At 31.4% G+C, this 26,567-nt stretch overlaps 1 protein-coding gene across 4 annotated transcripts in view; it reads right to left on the reverse strand.

Annotated features, from left to right (window-relative positions):
- The window catches only part of LOC124538569 (protein doublesex-like), a 156,653-nt gene extending 142,066 nt beyond the window's left edge, over positions 1-14,587 (reverse strand). For 3 of the 4 annotated variants that reach the window (XR_006966985.1, XM_047115663.1, XM_047115662.1), the window contains exon 1: positions 13,740-14,587. Coding sequence is in view for 3 of the 4 variants with exons in the window: in XM_047115663.1 (XP_046971619.1) it covers positions 13,740-14,382 (643 nt within the window). In the remaining variant the exon portion in view is untranslated. The remainder of the gene's footprint in view (positions 1-13,739) is intronic. The other variant, XM_047115661.1, reaches the window with a different exon arrangement.
- Between the last annotated feature and the right edge of the window lie 11,980 nt (positions 14,588-26,567).

Genomic DNA, 26,567 nt, shown 5'->3' on the forward strand with positions numbered 1-26,567 from the left:
TTTTATTCAGTAGCATAATAGTTGCGGTAACCAGTAGTATAAAACTGCGGTTACGTAGTATGTCGTAAGACAAGTAACAGTCTAAAATACACATTCATACAACAACTTAGATAATAACTTTAAGTAAACAACATAATATATAAAACAACATACTATATTAAGAACAAGGGTGTTGTGTTTTTGTACCAAGAATATATCAGAAAAAGTTCGAGAAGGTTCCATAATGATATTCCTACAAGCGACCCTATACAATTTGTTTATTTACGACATCACATTAGAAACTTCCAAAATCATCAGTGTTTCGTTACTATGGTGTCCATGTATTATACACTAAAACCTTCCTCTCGAATTACTCTGTCTATTAAACAAAACCGCATCAAAATCCGTTCCGTGATTTTAAAGATGTAAGCGTACATACGGACAGACAGCGGCAAAGGACTTTGTTTCATACTATGTAATGATGGTAATGTCGGGAAAGTACGTAAAACCTATGCGCTGTCTTATATTCAAAATTCCCTTTCGTTACTATATTATTATTTGTCTTTTTATATATAATACTTCCCTCTCACTCTTTAATCAGTGGGAGTGATTTCGGGAAAGGGACGGAAGATTATAACAGGAAGCGCGCGCTTTTTGATTTAACCAATAAGCGCGTTGCTTAAGCTATCGTTCATGTGTTACCAACCAATTTTCCAAGAGGATGTAATGTTACTTTTACCAACTTGTTGATATCTTATGATACACACCACATCCTACTGAGAAGCCCACTCACCTCTTGGATTATAAGAGAAGGAAAGATCATCTTTATTTACACACACGTGTTAAACTCACTACAATATCTGCTGCCCAGATGTCAAAACACACACATACAAAGAACACGACTTATACAAAAATAAGTTTAAAAAATACTACGGTCGAAATGTTAATTTACTTTTCAGAGGTATCAATGCCAACCCTTGCCAATTGTAACGAATGCTTAATTACAGTAAATCATTTGGTTCAAATCCAAATGTCATTTCAGATTGAACCGGACTGATTTGCAGCGACCTTGTCCGCTAAAACTAGTGCCCGAAATACAGACGTGCATAAAACGCTCCCTTGCGATAGGGTTGACGTTACATGACTTAACATTTTAGTATACAAACGTTATTATTATTATTACGAAAAACAAAAATAGACGTAATTATTTCTTTATCATTGCATAAAATACAATTAATAACAATATACTGTTTTTTTGTTGTAAATCAGCATGAAATGTCGGTGTGAATTGCTTATTAATTCATAACTAGTGCAGTTTGAGATTTAAAAAGTATATATTTTATTTATATTTTAATTGTGATAAGTTATTGTAAGTAAATAGAAGTTGCCAACCCTAAGAATTCGTCGAAGCGGGAAAGGTTTAATGACAAGTAGCGGGATCGTAAAACATAAAATCGTCAGGGCTGTGACTTTTGGAAAAATATATTTTAAACATAATTTTTAAATTATTTTTATATTAGTAAATTGATATCAATTCCTCAGGTTTTGCTACGATTTCCTTATATAAGGACCGCTGTGTGAAATCTGTGCATTTTACGGTACCTTTAGTTAGAGGTTATCGAGTAATTACAAAGAAGATTACAAACCTACTTAAATAAATGAAATTTAACAAATAATTTGGAAATAATTCATCTTCATACTAAAAACTACGTGGCTGACGCAAAAAAGTTTCTAAAATAAAGTTATTCCGAAAAATCCATTTTTTTTTCATTCTCAAATTAATTCGAAACTTACTATCTCATAATACATATATTATATATATGTAACAATTTCAACTTTGCTTCACTTTTATATCGTTTTCACTTATTAGTGAAAATATTTATTAATACCGAAAACCGATTGTTGCCACAATGATTATGGGAATCGTGAATCGTCCTTATTTTTAAAAGCACTAATCAATAATGTGCAGAAAAATAAGGAGAATCCTTGATTGCAATTTACTAAATTATTGCATATTAACAAATATTTAATATTAAAAAGCGCAATATGTTATAAGCCGGTTAGAGAGGGATACTACGTCTGTATAATATAATATAGGAAAAAAATGAAAATGAAAAATAATCAAAACAAAAGAAAATTAATTTCAACAAAAAACCAATTATTTTGAATAAACGCGAATTTTCACGGGATACTTACTAGTATTCATTGATTATTTGTATTATCATCGTAGCAAAAACATTTTAAATATAGTCATAACCCTGTAACTAGAAAAGGTTAATTGATATTCGACAATATAAAAATTATAACCTAACAAGAGTGATATAAATGCGAATTCTTTCATATATTGGAAAAATAGTTTGGTGGCAACCTTGACCGTGTAGCTCAAAACACAGCTATCTAGGTTTCCGGGGAAACAGAATGAGAAATAGCAATTTTATTAACCTTGCAATACTTTCCAATCAAAAACTTGCACCGTTCCATCCTCTTCATGTCAATACTTAAACTTTTACCCAAACAAGTACAGTTTTGAGATGAACCTTTCGAAACTAAACTAAATCGTAAATAAAAAACCTTAGTTTAGAAGAGTATTTTATCGAAGAATTTTTGTTTTTAGTGTTTCCTGATATGTTTAGAACAAATGCATCTTAACCGATGATTGTGGGTTCAAACTCAGGCAAGCACCACTGAATATTCATGTGCTAATTTGTGTTTATAATGCATCTCACCCTCGGCGGTGAAGGAGAACTTGCATGTGTCATTTAAAATACGTTATAACATGGAATTCAATCTTTCTTCATAGCAAATGTCAACAGATTCTTTCCAATGGTTTTGCCGTGAAAGAGCAACGGAGAGATAAGGACAGACTTACTTTCACATTTATAATATTAGCAGAGCCTCTAGGATGAGAAAAGACATAGGCTTCTATTTTGGAAACAAAGGGGTAAGACCTTTTTGTATACTAATTATCAACGTAATATTTTAAGTTATTTTGTTAAAATAGTCACATTCTACGCGAGAAAGGCCGCGGGTAACAGCTAGTAATTTTATAAATTGTATTGTTATCAATTTTTTTTCTATAATACAAAGTAAACAAAACATATTTAAATAACAGTTTCCACGTGCGAACGTAGGTAGAAATTATTTACGTTTTACAACGAATACAACCATAAATACATACAATCGTCGGCGTTTAAATAGATTGCATCGTTTTATCAAAACGATCGCGATACAAATAGTACATAATACTACGTTAGGTTACGACAAATGACTCTAGAAAACCTAACCTGCAAACGAAATTAGTCACTCATTATCTACATTTACTTTGTAACGCCCCGGGAACATATATATTTTACCTGTGGGAACTTATGTGAGTTAAAATGTATGTATTTTAAATAGCTATACGTTTTTATATTTTCATTGAAACAGAAAAAGTATTCTAATTCATGGTGACGAACTCTTTCTTATATTACATACATATATAATTTTATTTAACTAACATGAACTTTTTTAAATGTTGAAAAAGAGTAACTACTGAGTTTCTTGCCGATGGTAGCTTCACTTAATTGTTAAATGACAATGATTCTAAAGTGCTTGTAAAAGCCTACTTGAATAAAGTTGATTTTGATTTGATTTTATATAATTTCGGGCAAGGCGGCTTATCTTAAACCAATCTGCTCAACGTTTTGAAGAGTCGGACCAAACGATGGATTCAGATATTCACTATAGGCCACTTATATTTTCTATTTCAGTTACTCTCTGGGCAATCGCAATAAAAACTCAAATATTTAGAAATAAATGTAACTATTGTTTATTAGGTAATATTAGGAACACAAAGTATTCTAAACAAAGTAAAAAAAATTGAAGAATCTCAATGATTTTTGGCATTGATTGATGATTAAAATAATTAATTGATGTCGATAGTTCGTTAGTTAAGATGCGCAATGACGACATTCGGGACTTGGGGTAGGGTATCACGCAGGTAATTTGGGGGGATTTTTGAATTTGTTACGTGTTTTTAAACAAGACTTAAGCGGGCCTCTAGAAATTCATTCAGGGGCCACTCCGTGGTCCGTGTACTTAGGCTTGCCTTGTCTTAAAGGATATTAAACAACTACACAGAACGCATTGTGCGCTAAGGACATGTGCACTATCTAGTTCTTCACTCTCGTAATAATCGACAAAATTGGAAAGTGGTGACGCGCAAGACCAAAGGCTTTACGCTCTTTGCGAGGTAAGTGAGCATGCACTACCTTGCACACTCCGGGCTGCTGCTGAGAATTTTACAACAGAAGATCTATACCTAACCTATCATCAACCTGACTAACTTCGGGGCCTTTTTAATAAAGTGGGTTTACTTGTGTAGATTCATGGGATCATCATTACAAGTGTAAAACAAAGCATACCGCTGTCTGTCCCTACGTATACTTAGATCTTTTAAATTACATAACAGATTTTGAAGCCGCTTTTTTAGTAGATAGATTGATTCAAAAGGAAGGGTTATGTGTATAATACATGCACAAAATAGCAGACGCGCGAAGACGGGCCGGTACGCTAGTAAAATTAAAAAAACAATATGGGTATGTCATGTGATACGATCTTTATCAAAACTGTAGCTTTTTTTCTGTATAAACTCTTAACGTATCCTACATTTTGTATATTGCTCTATCGATATCTGACTTCCTATTCTTATCCTTACATATTACTTTTACTATTTTTAATTATTAAAGTAAGACACAATATTCCTTAATAATATAAAATTAGTTTATTTACATTCATATAAGCGATTCATAACTTTGCATCTACAAAATCTCAGAATAATCCTAACCTTGAAATAAATACTAATAAATTACAAGAATTTAAATTTAAAAGTCTTTCAAACTATAGACATTCGGTCGTGCGTTAATCATTGCGTACTATCTTCAGATTAAATAATTCTGGGTTGCCAGGTTAAAAATATATTCAATTTCGTTTGGCGACAAAAATAATTTCATTTTCTTTATGCGTTAATGACATATTAGCGAGAGTGTTGAAACCGCAAGACAGGTCCTATTTCCACAGTATTGAGTAATTATCTTGCTAATAAAACAAATGAAATCCGTAATTGGTAAGAGAATATTATTACTAAGTTATTTTATCTGTTTCGATTGTTATATACGCTAGCTGTGGGTCAAACCAAGTTGGTGGAAGACAAATTATAGGAAAGAAATATTTTTATTTTACGGCTAAGATAGTTGAAATTTACGACTTTATTCTATTATCTATTGCTAGACCTTCCCCCCAATCACTCTGTATAAGATAACCATATTAAAATTCGTTGCACCTAAAAGGCCCTAAGCGAACAGAGCAATACAGTAGCGGCAATCGAATTTATTTTATCCATTATACAATGTATAAAATAAAGTCGATACTGGTTTCCGTTGCTGATTTTGCAGATTTTAAACAATTGCAGGATTTTTTTTAGTATTTTCATTTGCAAATACGGAAGCTACCGCTTCCGTATTTTTTATAAAAAATATTACAGATTTTTTTAACACAAGATAAAAAAAAATACCAAAAACTGACAACCTCACACACCTCGATAAAAATAAGAACGAGAAAATTATATATTTATTAGTAGATAAGCTTTTTTATTTTATTCCATTGACTTTATAAATGGTGAACATATTTATAATAAATATTGTATTGTTACTAACATCAAAATAAAAAAAAATATTTCTGCTCAAATAGATACTTGCAACTAGGTTAAAAACCAGCTGATAAAAATGAACCACGTCTATCATAACTTAAAGTTGCTGCACAAAATTTCATTGATTTTTTAATATTTCTTTATTATCAAGAAAAATATATTTGTATTTTATGTGTCACCTTTAATAACCCAGAATAAAAATAATATTTTAGATAATTTCACCGAGATTAATAATTTCCTTCTTCCGATTTAAATTTCTTGGAAAAATGGGCACCCAGAGCGATCCTATAAGGCTTTTTGAACGAGCGTCAAATTTACATTATGTGATTTATTTTTGATCTTTGGAAAAATGGGCACCCAAAGCGATCCTATAAGGCTTTTTGAACGAACGTCTAATTTACATAACGTACGCATTATTTTATGACGGATATGTCTTCTTTAAAATTGTTGAAGCTGTTGTATAATAAGTAAATATACCTAGGTTTTCTATATTTATTTATAATAAATATATACGATCGACATAATTACTCATTTGGCCACAATACAAATATCAAATTAGAAATGTCACCTAATAAATAAATGTAAATAGTAATAGTTATTATCACTTAACTAGATTCGGCCTGCAAATCCCCAAAGGTTAGTAATGACATTGTCGCCATTATTGCAAATAAAAACAAAATGAAAACTTAGATTAGGTCACATCCAGCACGTCACATTTCGGACTTATTGACAAAGCTATTAATGCTAATTATACAATATGTTGCTGTACGGATTCAAGTGCATAATAACTACGCTTAACGGCCCAAAAAGGGTTGGCGGAAGAATGTATTGATCTGTCAAACATGTGCTTGTAAGAGATGGAATTGGATACAAGTAGTTCTGAACCGAAGATTGAAGGTTTTAGTACGGTTATAGCTAATTTCATCTCCCGATTGTATCTAAACAACATCTCGGATGAAACTCTTCTTACCTATATACCAAAATTCGAAGTTCAACTGAATAAAATCAATTTATTCTATTGTAAAATAGATTATAATGTTTTAATTTTTTATTTTGGTCTTTTTCGATATTTATTCGAACTTTTATATAGGTTTAATAACTTTTTATATAGGTACCTACACGGATATTAGGCAAATGTTTTGCATAAGTAAACCTAATAGCGCTCTTAAAAACTTATAATAATTTATATCACTTAAATTGTGATGTAAGTGCCTACATACATTTATTAGGTATTATATTTCTTTCTTTTAATAAGAATTCTCAGGTCCACAACACAAGCGGTAGAAAAAAACACCAAAATGATTTTAATAAGACTTGTATTGATTTGTATATAAAAATATAAAAACGTTACTCATGAATCTCTCGCTATCTATTAAAAAACCGCATCTAAATCCATTACGTAATTTTAAAGATCTATGCATACATAGGGACAGACAGCGGTAAACGATTTTGGATTTATAGTATGTAATGATAACTAATCTATCAATTTTATCATATTGGAACTAGTAATAAATATATAGGTACTTGAAAATTCTAAATACTAATTCAAGATCAACGAGTGTGTTAATAGCACTCCAAACGATTATTATCGGGATCTTTCAATACTTCCAATCTACCAATTAGCATACCCTTCAAGTTATTGAGTGGCTGTCTGTGTAATCGAAATACACGTGGAGCTACTCCTTCTTCAAACTTAGAGTACAATATTGACACTAATTTATATTACCTGCTTGATATCTTATTCTTGTAACCAGCGTATGTCAATTACATATAATACAAGAACTGTCTAATAATTAATGAAGAAATATCAATTATTTACATTTGAAATGAGGTTTTATTTCGCCATATTTAAATTTCCAAAATTTGATTAGACTACTCAATCTAACTTGGTATATATAAGATATTGTACGAGTATCGGCACAAGCACAGACTTTCAAAATCAATAATTTGGTAATTTTTGTTGTTAAAATAAAAGAGTTTTAATAGTCACAACCATTAGCACAATCTACGATGCAGGTAACGAAGAGAGCTAAGTTATTTCTCACTAGGTTCTATTTTATCTGATATATCCCGTTAAACGCATTTATTCAGCCGCGGGAGTCGCAGCGTGATGTTAAATAACCTTCCTCAAGAATTGGATTGTCACATTTTTTTTCCATGAGCCAGTCAAGATATTCCAATTAATACGTGATATTTTTTCCATCAACCAAAAAAAATATTTGAAAGTTGTTATCAAATTTAAACGTACTCAAAGAAACAACATGTCAATTAAAAATAAAACAACATAAAAATGTACATATTACAACTTATATAAATATTGAAAAACAAAATATACCTTTTTAAAAGGTACGATACAATTGGATATTTCGGTAATAACGTTTCGACCCCATTATGTTTATATAACTCGTGGCCGCCCCTATAGGCTTAACCTTTTATTGAGCACCCCGCACTTCCCACCCCTGGCCGATCCATGGAGCGATCCACCCCTTGGAATGGCGTTAATACGCTTTTACTTAAGGAGAGAGCAAGACAACATTATGAAGAAGCCAAAAAACCCCTCGAAAATCGCCGCTTAGTAATATTATGAGTGAAAAAACTGTCTGTTGGTTTGGTATATTTTAAACAACGGATTGTCATAACTTTTTTTAATTTTATATTCTAAATTAGAAAAGTATCTAATTGGTGTCTTTTTCAGTAGGAAAAAAATTATTACAATGAAAAAGGACTAGTAAAATAGTTTTACATACTAAATAATCACAAAATCAAAAAATACGACCTATTTGGAATCCCTTTGAAAACTAATATCAGATAGATCTTATAATTCGACAAACCTAATTTTTATAATATATTAATCCTAGTCCAGATTAATCTCATTATAGTAAAAACAATAATGTTACATTAACTTGTGTTATTTTAGTACTAAGTATACATATTAAATATTGATTATGGACTTATTTTGAATAAATTCATCTGCAATGTGCAGAAAATTAAAGATGATTCTTGACAGCAATTTAGTAAATTATTATGATTTGATAAAGAATTAAAATTAATTCTTTATCAGAGCCCAAAAATGTCACTGGCCCAATACAGAGCTATAGAGCTGTATTAAAAGGAAAAAAAAAAACAAATTTAAAATGTGCGAACAGACTTATCAGTTTACAATGAAATGAAATCAGAAGAAATACAGTCATGAGTATCGAAATTTGTAAAATCTGTTGTAAAAACGCGAAGTTTCTCCTTTGACCTACTTGTTTCTTATAAATCTTTTACAGAAAACATTTGTTGGATACATAACATTTCTTTAACAAAAAAAATAGGTATTTTTTAGGTATTTTTAATATTGTATTGTAAGCAATATCTATATATCTATATTTCTGTTGTGTAAATAATATCAACATTATATAACAAGAACTAAAAACCGATTTAAATAAAACGATTCGAACGAATAAGTTCCAATTATTTACAATATAACTGCTTAAATTTATCTATCTTTAATCTGATATGTTAGCTATATTATAAACGTTATATACTTTGAACATAAGAATTAAATAAAGCCTGTATATAAAAATGAAGTGTGTGATGTCTCATGCTTGTAGCTATTGCTAGCACTTAGTGGAAATGAAAAATAAAGTATCACTTCAGCTACATTGCTTATAATAATATATCTTAAGGTGTAGAAGGACTTTTTAATTTCTCAAGCATTGTGATTATTCGGTTCAGAAACGGGCATTAAAATATTACACGCTTTTAATTACACGGATCAAATCAAATGTAGCAATTGTTTTTTTTTCTAATTTACAGTATGCAAAGGGCAAGGATTAGATTGCAATAATATGGATAAACACATTACGTCGTTTAAATTCAATGTCTCGTATAGTACGACACAACTTGGATACAGCATCGGCAAAATTCGTAAAACCGATCACATCCGAATTAAGTACGCTATCTCAAATTATTAACATTTATTTCTTATGTGAATATCATCTTCACACAAACGTAATAACTTGTAATATCATATGACCTAATATATTCGTCAATTTGAGATGCGCTTGCTTTCTCGGGTTGAACTGACGCGAGAATCTATGGCAACGATAGCGTTGAAAGGAGCGATAAGGAACTATTTCTATTGTGTAAATCGGCAGCAATCGGTTTTATTGAATTTGCCGATGCTACACCTAAGTTGTGTCGTACTATACTTAACTCATTATCATAGCGACGAATGGTTTAATCGTGTTACCGACCGATTTAAAATGATTCGTGTCATTGTGCCAATTATATTTGTATTGGTAAGAAGTAGATCCTCTTATAAATCTAATTTAATTTCCTCTCGTGTCTGCTAGAAGAAATATTTAAACGAATAAGAATGCCGTATCAAGTAGTATACTTCTTTTATTTCTGTTCAGTAAACAATATCAACATTACGTAACAAGAACTAAAACTCGATTTAAATAAAGCGATTCGAACGATAAGTTCTAATTATTTACAATATAATTGCTTAAATTTATCCATCTTTAATCTGATATGTCAGCTATATTATAAACGTTATATACTTTGAACATAAGAATTAAATAAAGCCTGTATATAAAAATGAAGTGTGTGATGTCGCATGCTTGTAGCCATTGCTAGCACTTAGTGGAAATGAAAAATAAAGTATTACTTCTATTATATTATTATATTACTTGCTACATTGCTTATAATAATATATCTTAAGGTGTAGAAGGACTTTTTAATTTCTCAAGCATTGTGATTATTCGGTTCAGAAACGGGCATTAAAATATTACACGCTTTTAATTACACGGATCAAATCAAATGTAGCAATTGTTTTTTTTTTTTTAATTCACGGTATGCAAAGGGCAAGGATTAGATTGCAATAATATGGATAAACACATTACGTCGTTTAAATTCAATGTCTCGTATAGTACGACACAACTTGGATGTAGCATCGGCAAAATTCGTAAAACCGATCACATCCGAATTAAGTACGCTATCCCAAATTATCATTTTTTATTTCTTATGTGAATATCATCTTTATACAAACGTAATAACTTGTAATATCATATGACCTAATATATTCGTCAATTTGAGATGCACTTGCTTTCTCGGGTTGAACTGACGCGAGAATCTATAGCAACGATAGCGTTGAAAGGAGCGATAAGGAACTATTTGTATTGTGTAAATCGGCAGCAATCGGTTTTATTGAATTTGCCGATGCTACATCTAAGTTGTGTCGTACTATACTTAACTCATTATCATAGCGACGAATGGTTTAATCGTGTTACCGACCGATTTAAAATGATTCGTGTCATTGTGCCAAGTTCTTTGAGTAATGGACGATGCGTCACTCAATCGAATGCCTCCGATTAATCTAAATTTTCATTCGAATTAAACGATGTAAAATATTCGTATGTATTATTTTTTATTTTCGCTCTTTTAATGTTTACTTAACGTGCTTATAAAATATCAACATTGAAAATTAAATTATTTTTCGAAAAATATTGTTTCAAATATAAAAGACAGCATACAAAAACATATAAAACCCGTAACAAAACTTATTGAGCACCAGTGTTGCTGTTAGTAAAAAATATATATGTGTATATATTTCTTTACTATTTTATACGAACTTTCTTTTGAATTAGTTAAAAAAATCTTAAGAACAAAATTGTTATATTTGTAAAGCAAATAAAATACCTTTACTTAAACTATAACTTTGCATCATAATAAAAAATATCAAAAATGGACTAATTTGAAACTATCACATAAATCTATATTATATAAAACTAGCCTAGTAACTAACTTCAGGTTATATTTACATTAAAAAAAAATACTAACATTTTGACCTAAGATAATGAAATTGAAACATTAAAATCTATGTAAAGATAATATTAAGAAGTAATAAATACTCTTTTGTTGAGGCTTAAATATAAGCTATGCAATAATATTTTTAAATAAGATATCGTATAATATGTATTTATTGTATAATCCATTCAGCCTTAAATTCCGTTTATGGTTAAGAGAGTAAATAAAAATAATTTACTATATCTATTTACTGTTCCAACAATTATTCATAACATTTTAAATATTGAAGAAGATTTTAGTGATATATTATTATTATAATTTTATAGTTAGTTAGATTTGCAACGAGAAAAAAATTAAGATAAGCACTTATCTTTGTATTAAAATTTATTACAAAGATGCTTTATGAATTAAAAGGTCAATTATCTTAATATAATAAAATATAGTGATAAATAATATAAAACAATCCATTTGTTTATACCAGTATGAACGTTACGGCTCATTTCATATAATAAACTTTTTATCGTAATAAAGTAATTGAGACAGAAGGTACCTGATATTATGCCGTAATCTATTGAACAGACTTAAATTATAAATTACACTTGAAATAAACACTTACTGAAATATTTTGTAGATAAAAAATAAAATAAAAACAAAAAGTTTTAGTTTAAATATTTTTATGTTCGAATTTTAAAAACAGATTAAATAAATATTTTAATTCACCGCATCAACTGACAGGCTATAGTACGTTCTAAATTTGAAATTGGTTTTTACGTATTTAAAAACTGATTTTTTATTTTTTTATTTGATGTAAAGTGTTGTGGAAAGCAAAGGTCTTTAAAGCTGATTTGGTCACGCGTTACCCATCAATCATACATCTTACATATATTGAAAAGTAGAGTAAGTCTAGTGAACCGTGTTTTACATTGTCAGATTACTGATATAATTGTTTTATCTATATTTATTTTTATAAATTTTTGACACAAAACTCAACGGGAAATAATCATGTCATTTTTTTTTAATCTATAATGCCGAAGAATAAGTGTCATTAAAATATATTGTATAAAAATTGTAATAGAGCAAAGAATAATTTTTAAATTATTAAGTAATTATAAATAGGTATTTATAGGTTACAATAAAAACATAAATTTAATAAACACTAAGTTTTGAATTTATTTTTTATTGTAAATATTATTCTCTACAATTTGTATTAAAAACTAGCCAGCCAGCCCTTGGATGTATAGTTTTGTTTGTCTAGTAACCGATTTAAATAACCCTATCTGACAACGTGTGTTTAATAAGACATTGTACTCTCTCTTTATAATGCACCGTATTGTTGCTAAGCGACTGAATTAAATATGCGTGGGTACAGTACACGGTTCCATGTGATATTATGACATATTTTGTTTAACATAGTAATTTTACAATTGTTTACATTGGATTAAGTCACTAAATATTTGTTCTTTTTTTATTAAATTACTTGTTTAAAATGTAATTTTAGGGTTAACTTCACACTAGCAACTTTTTATGTCTTAGACCCAATAGTTTTGTATCATAATAAATAATTTCATTTAATTTATTCTATATTTAAATATCGGTATACATAAAAAGGAGGGAAATTTGAATTCGGAATTCGATAGAATGCAGTATGCTTAGTTTTTTAGCAAGAATGTTAAAAAAAAACTCTTTAGTTTTATTGTAGTAGGCAATTTTTTTTTAATTCATTTCATAAATTTAAATTTTATTACTTAAATATTTGCGAGGTATGATCGCAAAAATATACCTTTATATTATTTTTAAATATTAACAATTTAATTTAAATAATATTTCATATCAAGGTATAAGTATAATCTTCCTTTTTTATCTAATGATTAGATTGAAGTTCGCTGAATTTGTAATTCAAGTTTCATCTTTATAATGCGTCTGCCACATGATTCTCATACGAATTACAGCCGTTCGCTATTTATATTTAAATAATTTACGACGAATACAAACTTGAACGCTTTATCACAGTTTTGAAGGTGGAGATTACTATGAAATTGATAATTTTGCATCACAAACGTTATCGCGAGCGCGTTACCTACCTCAACAAAAATTAAATTGAGTCTATCAAAATTGTATTGATAAACTTTGACGCAAATTACGCTTACGTGAGATCACGGCCGTATCAACAGCGCGACATTGTGCGAATAACGGCGCCGCGTGTTCTTTGTATTAAATTAACACTATTCGCTTATCGTTATCATTATCTTATCGGTTATGAATTAAATAATGCACTAACCGGGCTGCTGTGGCGGCAACAGAGGCGGCATAGTCGGCTGCGGTGGAACGGAAGGTGGCGGCGGCGCGTACGGCGATACTCCTGGAGACCCGGGCACGGAGTCACAGCTCGCAGAGCCCAGAGAGCGAGGCGCGGGCGGCGGCACCGGGCTCCTCGGCGTCTTCACCGAGGGAGGTTCGGGCCGGTCCAGCTCGAGCCCCGGAGGCTGCACGCCGGACTCCAGAGCGCGCGCTCGGGCTTCGTCCTGCGCCTGGGCACGTCTCAGAGCCGTTTGCAACGCCATGACCCGCTGCCTGTCCGCCGTCAGGCGACACTTCTCGCAGGTGCAGTAGCGGTACTTGCAGTAACGTTTGTGGCCCTTCAGCTCGATTTTAAGACGGTGGTTCCGACAGCGCGCACAGTTCGGGGGCGCCCGGGGCACCGCGGAGCTGGAAGCGCCGGGCTCGGAGCGCTCCTCGCATTCGTCGGGCGTGCGGCGCCTCCACGCACCCACGGACACCATGGTGTCGATCTCGTTGTCGTCCGTGTTTGCGGTGCGCATCGACTCAACGCACACGCAACGCGACGCGCGGCCACGATGCGACTGACTGCCCCGCCGCCGACTGCACTGCCCCGCCCCGCTGCCCACCGCCGCGCGATGCATTTATTGGTGTGCAGGATGCAAGTATGCACTCTATGGATCTACGAAATATGGATGTGACGTTTGCGGCAAACTATACTAGTTCTCGTCTAGAATTTTCCAATTTTATTTTTAAATAATCATTATATACACAGAAAAATCGCTTGTATGCGATAAGCTACTTACTGCTTATCGTAAAAAACCGATTTGTCTTGACCTTTATTCGATATCAATGAATGGTTTCTGCAGTAATGATGCTCACAAAAACGGGGTCACGATAGTATTGGGCCAGACCGGGTGCAAATGTTTCCTAGAACTTTTATATTCGTAAATGTCTCGTATATAGTCAAACTATCGTTTGAATATACATATATAGAATAATCAAATTATTATTATTTAAAAAAAAATAACTCATTTTTGAGATATAATCTGTGATGTTTTTGATAAGTATCTCATAATTTTGTAAAAACCCATTATTATTTTTAAATCTTATGAATAATATTGAACTTAATAAGGCGCTTGTACTTGTAATCGGTAAAACATAGGACTGTTAAAAAAAGCGTATCGAAATATTAAAATGTACCTATATAGTCGATATAAATATAGAAATTGCACAGTTATAAATGCGCCGTCCGTGCGTGGTTGCATTTTCATCCAAACGCGTGCATCGTACACTTGTATCGTGTATTTATACGCGAATTTGTGTGCGTATATTCGCATGTGAGTGTTTGTACAAAATGATGCGCGTGTATTATTTTACGTCACGAAAGTTTGGAACGTATGACTGTGTGTACAATTTTAAATTTCGAATTTTAAACACGATAAGTTTTCAAAAAGAGGTTAATGAAAAGAGTTTTTATTCATTTATCGCAACTCTTGACAAATATGTTATTGAAATTATCTATAATGCCAAAACAAAATATTTTCATCAAGTAACTTAATTTTGATGTTAAAAAAGGTTTTATAATTATTGTTTATCTTTTAATTACTATTGTTTTGTGTTTCATTAACTGTTTAATAAATGCATCATTGTTAGAAATATGTATAATGACATAAAACGTTTTTGTTTACACACAGTATGCGTAAAAGACAATTACAATAGATAATGTTAAAGCAGTTTGGATGAAAAAAAAAAATAAAACTTTGCCTTTTAAAACAATAAAGCCTGTTTTATAAAATTATACAAATGAATAAAACACATACTGGGTAAAGATATCCCATAAATGATTTCAACAATGGATGAAACGCACTTGAGAAAGCACAATGAATAGTCATTGTGCTTTGTCACATCCAAACACCTCAGTTTCAAGAGACACCATGCCTAAATCGACGTAAATTTAATTTATCGCATTTCCTTATTTTATCAAAATCCTTGTCTAGACTTTCTAACTTAAGTCTAAAATAAATTAAAAAAAAAAACTTTTTTGTTTTTTTTTTGAGTAATTAAGTTGTAGCATGGTTAAATTGTATTGCAAGTGATGTCTTAATTACAACAATTTTATTGTATCCTTTCAGTTTATAAGAACAGTATCAATGGTCGGTTAAAATTCTATCGCTTCATTTAGCTAAGAATTATCTTTTTTACCAGCGCGACGATCTGTATAGAACTCATTTTATGACGCATTTTATTGGAAAATAAATAGCATGATAACAGGAAACCAAGGTATATAACCTTGGCAACAAAAGCAAAAAAAAAATTAAAAAAAATCGCAAACTTCAAAAAAGGATTTTGGAAGCGATAGCAATGACTACATAGTATAAAACAAAACTTTCTCTGTCCCTACATCCCCTATGTAGGTATGCTTAAATCTTTAAAACTACGCAACGGATTTTGATGCGGTTTTTTTTAATAGATAGAGTGATTCGAGAAGAAGGTTTTTATTTATAATACATGGATAATTTAGTAAAGAAACACTGATAATTTTAGAAGTTTCTACTGTGATGTCATATCATTGCACCCGTGGGAACCCGGGGCGAATCCCTAGTAATGTATAAAACAAACAACAACAACAGCCTGTAAATTACCCATTGCTGGGCTAAGGCCTTCTCCCTTTTAAGGAGAAAGTTTGAAACATATTCCACCACGCTGTTTCAATGTGGTTTGGTGGAATACACATGTGGCAAAATTTCTATGAAATTAGACACATGCAAGTTTCCTCGCGATTTTTTCTGCACCACCAAACACGTGATGAATTAAAAACACAAATAATCTTATAGATATTTAGTGCTTGCTGGGTTTGAACCCGCAATCATCGGTTAAGATGCACGGGTTCTAACCACGGGGCCAATTCGCCTCTCGCCAACTCACACACTCATAGCATAATACATATAACCAACAACGTGATTAAGTACCTAAATTCGAAATTTTAATTAGTAATAAAATGATCATAAATTTGATGCAACTATTAAGAACCTATTAATTGGTTAATGTAAGTTACTTTATTTATCTAAGTATAGTGAGGATTTTATGTACGTGTATTTTATCTTTATATCATTATTGGACGTAAGTTGTTAATTTATTTTAGTAATTTTAATAAGTGCTGATATTAATATTTCAAAAAAATAAAATCATTAAATATTTCAATACGTAATTTCTAATAATAAATCGTCAAAATTTGACAATTATAACCGATATTATGATGTCTATTTCAAAAGATGAAAACCAAAAAGGTTGTATATTAGGTTGGGGAAAAAGTCGAAAAAGGCAAAACCCGGAATAACTCGCAACAAGGTAATGCTGGTGTATGGTGGGATTGGAAGGGCATCATTCATTATGAGCTGTTGCCGCCCGGCAGGACCATCGATTCAGAACTGTATTGCGAACAATTGATGAGACTGAAGCAAGAAATTGAGAGAAAGCGGCCAGAATTGATCAACAGAAGGGGTGTGGTTTTTCACCATGACAACGCTAGACCTCACACATCTTTAGCCACTCAACAAAAATTACGAGAGTTTGGCTGGGAGGTATTAATGCATCCGCCGTATAGTCCTGACCTTGCACCTTCAGATTTTCATGTTTCGGTCTCTGCAGAATTCCTTAGGCAGTGTCAGGTTAACATCACGAGAAGACTGCCAAAACCACTTGTCGCAGTTTTTCGATCAGAAGCCCCAAAATTTTTACAGCAATGGGATCATGTCACTACCAACAAGATGGCAAAAAGTTATGGAACAAAATGGCACCTACATACTTTAGTCAAATGTAAATAAACTATAAAAAAAACTTTTTGAATTTTCATATAAAATACGAAGAAACTTTTTCCCCAACCTATTATGATATTTACGAGTAGTAGCGGAGTGATAGCGTCACTGAATGCGCTAAAATCTTTTAATGTAACTTTTAGATTCGATATTCAAATAAATGTATGTATCGGATATATTTTTTATATTTTCTCTGTTTACCTCTCGCTACCACAGCTTATACAATATATATTGTATCAGGTATTTAATGATGGTTATCTAACTCTGCCGTGGTATATTTGTAATGCCGGTAACTGACGTCTGATCGATTTTCATTTTTGATGGCATATTTATAAGAAAAAGATTCTCTGTCGACATATATATATGCGGTTTTTTTGATATCTTGATTAGTATTGGAAATAATTTTATGGTTTTATCGTTGATAAATTATGCATAGATTTACATTTTGTACCACGTCTTTTGCGGTACAAAATGAAAGTCTTTAATTTAATTTAGGTAGATAACGGCTATTTAATTATAGACACCACTGTAGCCCTACCTACCTACGATCGTTTTTAACCATTAAATACCCAGTATACTTTTGCAACGTAACTAACCAGTAGTGTCCATCGGACTCATTTATTATAATTAGGGCATTTTTTCGTAAATTGTATCTTACATATTTCCTTATCAACTAATTCCTTTTTTTTCTGAACAGATATTTCATATAATATTTTTATAGTGCGTTCTGCGTTTTATTGCGATTGCATAAAACGCACCACGGCGTAGATATTCTGGATATTTTTGAAGGGCACATATATATTATGTGATATAATTTAAATTCTTTTCAAATGTCTGAGAACAAATACACGTACATAAAATAAGCATATCAAATTTTAATCTGTTAAGTTGGATTAATGTCATAATAACACGTGTTATGTTATGCGCATCTCGAGATATCCGTTATAAATAGGTACCATTTTTCATTAATTTATTTACATAGAATCAATATAACATTAAGAATAATTACATACGATTTCTTCCATATAACTACATATAACATTCGTAACCTCTACATCATTTTATAAAATTCAGGGCTCGTCTTTTGCGATAGTAAGACCAAGCATTTCTTAATCATATATATTTTCTATCTCATCCATCCGTACAAGTAAAATATAGAGCTAGGTTTATCTTGATAATTGAAACTTAGAACATCTATCAACCATTGTTAAAAAAAATTACCAAATTTTTTTATTAACGTGAGCATTCGAGTGCATCTGAATTTAAGCTAACTTTGGGCAATTCTACTAACGCGTCACGGTTATATTTTGTAAGAAATAGTCAAAGTTAGACTGGAATGTAATAACTGAGAGTCAATTCTACTTATTTATATCGATTCGAACCGCAACTGAAGCGTCGTGTTAGTAGAATAGGATCAGTTGAACGACAAAGATTGTCTTCTGATTTATTATAAAGTGAAAATTTGTTAGTAGAATTAGCTCCCCAATTTTATATATAGCATGTCAGTGAAACGTTTGGTCACTATCAAAGTTACAGCACGTCCACCGTGCTTTAATTTCTTCAAATGAAATCCATACATTAGGTGACTATCAATCAACTTGTGGGCGCAGAAGAAGCAACTGCCAAAACGTCGAGAATAAAAACGTGTGAGAGTAAAACTGATATAAATATGTATAATGTAACTTGAGAAGGTTTAAGTGAACACTAACTTATTGACTTTTAAATCATCCATCGATTCAGGTGAATATATGACGAAATAAGCTGACGCAGACGAAGCTTTCTTGTGAAGGAAACGACTTTAAAAATGTGTTACTTTTTATATAAATCATAAAATCCAAATTTTTAAATCAGACTTTAATCCCTAAATTTGACCAAACACGTATAATACTGCTCAAAGCTTGATGAAAAATGGTATTTAAATGTACATATGATGATGACCGACCAATTCTGGTCAACAGAAGTGTATGCATGTGTATGTAGTGTATTGCACTAAATTGTACTCTCAGTTTTAAAATCAAAAAGAACGGTCCGATTGAACCTTTCCGAATGTACAAAAACTCAGTTCCAGACTCCGAACTGCAAATGTGATTTGTTTCATAAAAACCTGAAAACTTTATACTGGACAAGATTTATTTTCGTACTTTAATCATTAGAAGTGTTTAATCTCCAATAGAAATTCGCCAATAATACACTGAAAAAAGTTTTGTTGATCTTTCTCTCTCATTAACAATTTTGTTAAAGATATTCTAGGGCTGATAGCAGATCTTCGTAGTTACTCAAACAAAACAAAACAAAACTGGTGACAGAGGCGAAAATCTTTTCGACAATATGATAGTAGAAAGTGTAAATGTAAATGTCCATCTGACGGAAAATTGACACCTAATGGCTGAGACACCTTCGTACAAATTAGCATTGTTTATGATAGAAAGCATAGGTACATATTCCAATGTACTGTCAACTGTGAGACCTTAGTTGCTAAGCTCCCTGTATTCACTTGGAATAACATTAGCTTAACCCTTCACTAACAATTCATGTAAAGTCTTCTTAAAGAAAATGTTAGTATCAAACCGTATCTTTAATCATATATATGCTAAAGTAACTTTGTTTATTTGTTTGTTACCTCATAACGGCTAAACCGGACGTTATATGTGGACACACATAGAAGTCACTTGTATATGTGTAATCTCTTAGGCATAAACGCTATAGCAGTAAATTACGAGATACTCGTATATGATAAAATGATGCACATTGTCGCGAAAACAACTAATCCTTTATAAAATTATTTCGCGAGCTGGTGAAATTAAAATTCGCCTTTTGCATAGTCGATCCTTGTGCCAAAATAACACAACACACGGCACAGAGACACAAATTTCATTTTTGAACACATTGTAGCCAGCGCGATACATTTCATATTAATAATTTCGTGCTGATCTATTAAAGACCCGATCGAAATCTATCCACAATTATACATCCTTAAAAAATAAGGTATTATAGTCGACAAAATAAATCCACAAACTCCGTATAATGGTGATAATACGATATTAAACCAGCCATATTTATTTAGTTTCATATATTTTACACTAGCGACTCGCTTCGGCTTCGCACGGGTATGCTGACACAAAGTATACAGATTTTTCTTATTTGTTTACTATATTGACCATGTACTATACCTTCCTATGAAATCCCTCTACCTATTAAAAACAACCGCATCAAAATCCGTTGCGTAATTTTAAAGATATAAGCATACATAGGGACAGACAGCGGTAAGCGACTTTGTTTTATACTATTAAAGATAGTGAGTAAAGCCGAGCTTTCAACAATCTATCAGTAATTACTTTTATGCAACATATATACTTAACCGATCACTACCAAATCACCAATTCGATGCAACATAGATTTCGTTTATAAATAATAATAAATATATTATATTTGGCAATAGAGTAAATCATAAAAGAGTTAAGAACACTAAATTTAAATCAATATACAATTCAATAATCAATAAATGAAGCATATATCAAATTTATTAGGGCGAGCAAATTATTACTAAACTTCACATATATAACTAAATGAAACTAATGAACCAATAGTCGTGCGGATAAAATCAGCTAAGATCAAAACCAGCGTGTTTACTTCATCTGGTCGATTACCATAGACTATTACGAGATACTAATGAAGTATACATTTTATGCATCACCGGTGACAATTATAAATTAGTTCATTAATAATAGGATGGAGTTGTTTCGAAATGCAGACTGGATATTATCACGACGCAAAAAAAAAACAAAAGAAACCGAACAAGTCTATCTATAACGGGCTAATAACAAAAAACGGTGTATCTCCTTACGCGCTGAATATGTTACGAATAATATATACAATTTTATCATAATTTATAGTTCAAATATAAAGAATTTCATCTATTTGATAGGCATATTCGCTGACACTTTTATTTCTTTTTAATTAAAGACGTCATTTTAGATAGGCAAACCAACAAATAAGCGTTTTACACAAATGGTCGTCTTATCACAGATAGGTACTGGCACTACTTTTAAAGAAACAAAAAGCTCGCCGAGGTTGTGGTGAACATCGGAGCTATGGTTCCATAAACTGCAGACTTGCGTTCTCTGTCAGAACGACGACAGAGCGCAAATACGCAAAAAAAGATACTAGCACCAAGGAGTATATCTTTCCTTACACCGTCAATGCGCCCACTATATTGGGATGTCATATTCTAAATCCCTTAAGCCTTAATAATAATCTTAATATATAATCTGTTAACCGATGAAAATCTTATTATTAACGAATAACAAAGAATAAGTTATATGATATTTACAATCAAGCGCAAACGCAACGAATGTGTCCATTTTTCAAATAACCCAAGATATTCTTTGAATGCAATGTATACTGACTCATGACACTCTACATTAAATTTCAGGATTACTTTCGATAAGTATATAGATACTTTTTGGTAAGTATGCAAACTTTTTAGAATAACCTAAATGAAAACAACGATCCGGATATTTATTAATTCGAAATTTAAATGTATATTGAAATTCCTTTTGATTTCAAATATAATATTCAGTTACGGATACCGTTATTAATTTTTTTTTAATGTATCGTCGTCCCATTCTCAATATTTGATCGCGTTTTAAATTAAATGCTTTAAAAATGGAGTTTCCACCGATTTTGACAAAAAAAATAATTAATTAATCTATTTTTGTAGCGGAATCTGAATGCTTATATTATCTGTTAGTAACGTTTAAATTACTCAAATGTACAAAATATTGAATTTGTTTCAAACAATTACTCTTTGCTGGTGTTGCCAGTACAAAAATAAATAAACAAGTCATTAGCGTCTAAGTGATTTATTTCGTTGTTTTACACAATATGGTGGTAAAGACGTCTCGTTTGACTAATATGCGTTGAATTTAATGTCTATTAGAGACTCGGAGCTATAAATAAGTAAATAAGCACTTACACTCGACACATTAACGCAATCAAACACAAATGGTTAATTTGAGGACAATTTGTCCACGTTTTTAAACAAATGAGTGAGGACTTAACTATTACTTGAACTTTTTTACAACAACTAATAGTCGCTCGCGGCTTCGTTTGCTTTTTAAGGTGATGGTTGTCATATCTTAGACAAAAAATAGCCTGAGTCCTTCTTTGGAGTTAAATTTGGCTTCACATTCAATTTTAATCAAATTCGATTCTGCGGTTTGATCGTGAATGAGAAAGATTTAAAAAAAAAAAAGATTTACTTTCACTTACTTTAAAGTTGTTGCGCTTTTTTATGAATTACTATTTTATATAATTTACATAGTTGCTCCATGTGATTTCCCTCCTCGACTCCTGTGGGTCGTGGCATGTTGTTATATATTTCTATTTTTCTATAATAAATGGGCCAATAAAGTCAATAAGGAAGAGTGACAGGATTTATTTTTCTTAAAATATTTTCGAGTTACAATCACTCAAATAGAAAATTAAGACCATGATCAAAAATCTAGCACAGCTTATTGCGCCTTAGAAAGCATATAAAACTGTTAAGTTCGGTGCCTGAAATCTCTATTTATACTATTGCCATCCTGTTTTTTATATCCTCCTATCTATAAGAGTAAGAGGGAAAGCACATTTTTGTGGAAACTGTCACTTGTCAAATAGCTTCTTAATGTTAATTCTCAAGTATCAATTAAGTTAACATATACGTATGAAAATCAGTGTAGAAGCAATTATGTTTCTATTTTTCACTGAGTGGATCTCCTTTTGGCTAAATGACACTGCTGCACACTATTTATTTTTTAATATTATTTTTATTATTAATTTTTACTCTCAAAACTTGTTCTGTTTTAGTTGTATTTTTAGTTATTATTTTTTTTTTTCTTGTTTGATGTATTTTAGGATAAATTATACTTTGTTATGTTTCGTTTTTTATGTTGTGTGAAAGTAGTGTAATTTGGTAGTGAAAATTGCAATTTAATGTCGTAAATAAATAAATTATTTAGTATATTTAGTATCAGTATTGCACCCGTGCGAATCCGGGGCGGGTCGCTAGTATATCTATATATCCATTTTGAAATAGAAATAAACTTAAACCAAAATATATATAATCTGTGACAATTTAAATCATTTCCAATTTCTTCGAGATACTTATACGGGCAAATGTTGCAAAAACATTTAAAAATCTAATTACATTGCTTAAAATTAAACACTTCTTATACGAATTTGATAATGTGATTAATTTAGATACTCATTCCGTTTTCAAAGACACCGCAGCAAAAGGATTTAAAACGTGCACTGTACAGCAAAAACCTTAAAATGTAACTGGTTCAATAAAAGTTAGTTGAGTATAAAGTAACTTATGATGGCAACCCGTTTTTTAAATTTCCTTTTATACGCCCGTGCCTCTTTCTTAGATTAAAAAAAAAAAAAAAAAAAAAAAAAGTATATAAAATATAAGTACCTCCTTCTAAAATGGTCGGTGAGATTAAAAAAAAGAATAATAATTTGATTTGAGTTAATAGTTTTATAAATTAAATCCCTAAATATTTCTAAACGAAAAAGTTTCTGTATCCTAAAGAAGGATATAAGCATACAAAACAACTTATAATTGACTAATTAGAAGTATAATGTGTATTATACAGAAACAGTAATTTTAAATAATACAGTTAGAAAATAATTGAAACAGTGTTAAACTTTTTGTTTTTTCAAAAATAATAAATATCATTACGATAAACAAATTTATATAAAACAATAGTAATTATCAATTTGCTCTTTCTTTTCATCTAATAGTAAAGAAGACAAACATATTAATGTAGATACTATTAAAATTAATGCATAACATCGTGAATGATTGCAATTATTACATTTATATCTATTGAATATCCACAATATTACTACATCATTCAATACCTAAAGGTCGATTACAAATCACTTATTGCTTACATGCGTTTAAAATGAAAGTGTACAAAGATTATTTATTAATTATCTAAGATCTAGAACTTTCATATCAAGGCACTCGAGGTCAATGACAATAGGCTATTTGACTGGTTTTAAATATATATTTTATACTATTTAGTAGAAGTTAAGGAACCCAGTAAAAGTTGTGTTTTTACTTCTAGTACATATTTGCCGTAAAATATCGTATTAAAAATTCTATATTTAAATAGTGCGCAAAAACTCTACTTGGACAATATGGCGCTGCAATGTCAGTGACGTTACTTTCTGGATGTTAATCTGTGGTAGGTACATATAGTAAAAAAGCAAATTTTACAAGAATGTGACTTCATCATAAGCCCGGCCAATCAGGAGCGTTTTGTGTCACGTGACAAACGTTTGAAATAATACATTTTTGTTTATGGATTTTTGAATAAATTAAGTATTATTTTCAACTTTCGTTAGTAAATAACCATTTTTAAACTCATAATATACACTGATTATAATAATTCACAATTTATTTTTTGCGTTGTCAAATAGCCTATTCAATAATTTGTAAATATTTAAATAAATAATAATAATAACCGGCTGTAATAAATTTAGGAGGGAAAATAATCTTAAAATTGAACTACCGCTAAAACAGCAATTTTATAATAAAATAAAATTGAAAAACATTTTTTAAATAAAAATATTTCTTTATTAAACACGCCCTAAATTAAAAAATATACAAAATAGTTCCATGTAAACTGTTCCTTCCATATAAAAACGAAAGAAAACAGAAAATTATATTATGCCATTTAAATTATATTTTTTAAACTAGACATTTCTTTCCTAAGACTAAAATAGCGACTTGTTTTGATACGTGTGCTTCTTCATGATGATGTGAAAGCATAGAGACCAGAAGATGGAAGTTTATCCGTGTTAATAACAGGACAGGATATTTAGGTGTGGAGGTCCTTTTTTATACCCATTAAAAAAACAGCGGTACTCTCTCCGTCTTATCGACAGAAGCTACGTGATCGCTTTCGTATACTTCCGTGACAAGTTACTTGTTGGTAGGGCTTTGTGCAAGCCCGTCTGGGTAGGTAACACCCACTCATCAGTTATTCTACCGCCAAATAACAGTATTCAGTATTGTTGTGTTCCGGTTTGAAGGGTAAGTAAGCCAGTGTAACTACAGGCACAAGGGACATAACATCTTAGTTCCCAAGGTTGATGGCACATTGACGATGTAAGGAATAGTTAATATTTCTTACAGCGTCATTGTCTATGGGTGTTATTGACCACTTACCATTAGGTGGCCAATATGCGCGTCCGCCAACCTATACCATAAAAAAGGAACACCACGACAACCGAAAAATGGCCCGAGTTATTTTTTTTATTAAAATTAAGAATTTCATTGATGTCAATTTGTCTAGTACTATAATTAGACGATATCTAGATATAGATAGTAAGCCGGCGGAACCTGTATTGTCCGGAACCCTTAATTGTGCCCATCAGTGTTTGACCTCCCCTAAATCCGTCGATATACGCAAGGCGGCAGGCAGGCTGGATGCGAGTAGCCGGAGAAAGACCACAGTGACGTGCACTTGGAGAGGCCTATGTCCAGCAGTGGGTGAGAAGGTGCTGATGATGATGATAATGATGATGAAATCCGGCGCTGGTTAATAAGTTCTTCTGCATAGGTTACTTTTTACATTCATCCCTCGATGGGGCAAATTTCGTAGTGGCGTTTTGTGTGTTATAGGTAGTTTTATAATAGGTATGTATTGGCGTGGTTAAGCCAGTAGTATATAGCAGGTTCAGATATATACAGGAATAAAAGCAATCTACTCATATCTCTTGTACTTTTAATTACACTGGCACTCTCAGTCTCCAACCCAAATTCAACCATACAGAGTATAAATGAACAACCAAGTAAGCCATAGATAATAAAAATATATAACTGTCAAAAATAATAGTTCAATGTCATTGCTATCGAGAAACGTTAAGAACCATTACTTTTTATAGGCAGCAAGCATTTACAGACGCATGCTTAAGAGTATACAGCCATCAAACATGGTTTTATGTATTTATGT

Source organism: Vanessa cardui, chromosome 20 (genome assembly GCF_905220365.1).
Source record: "Vanessa cardui chromosome 20, ilVanCard2.1, whole genome shotgun sequence".
NCBI lineage: Eukaryota > Metazoa > Arthropoda > Insecta > Lepidoptera > Nymphalidae > Vanessa > Vanessa cardui.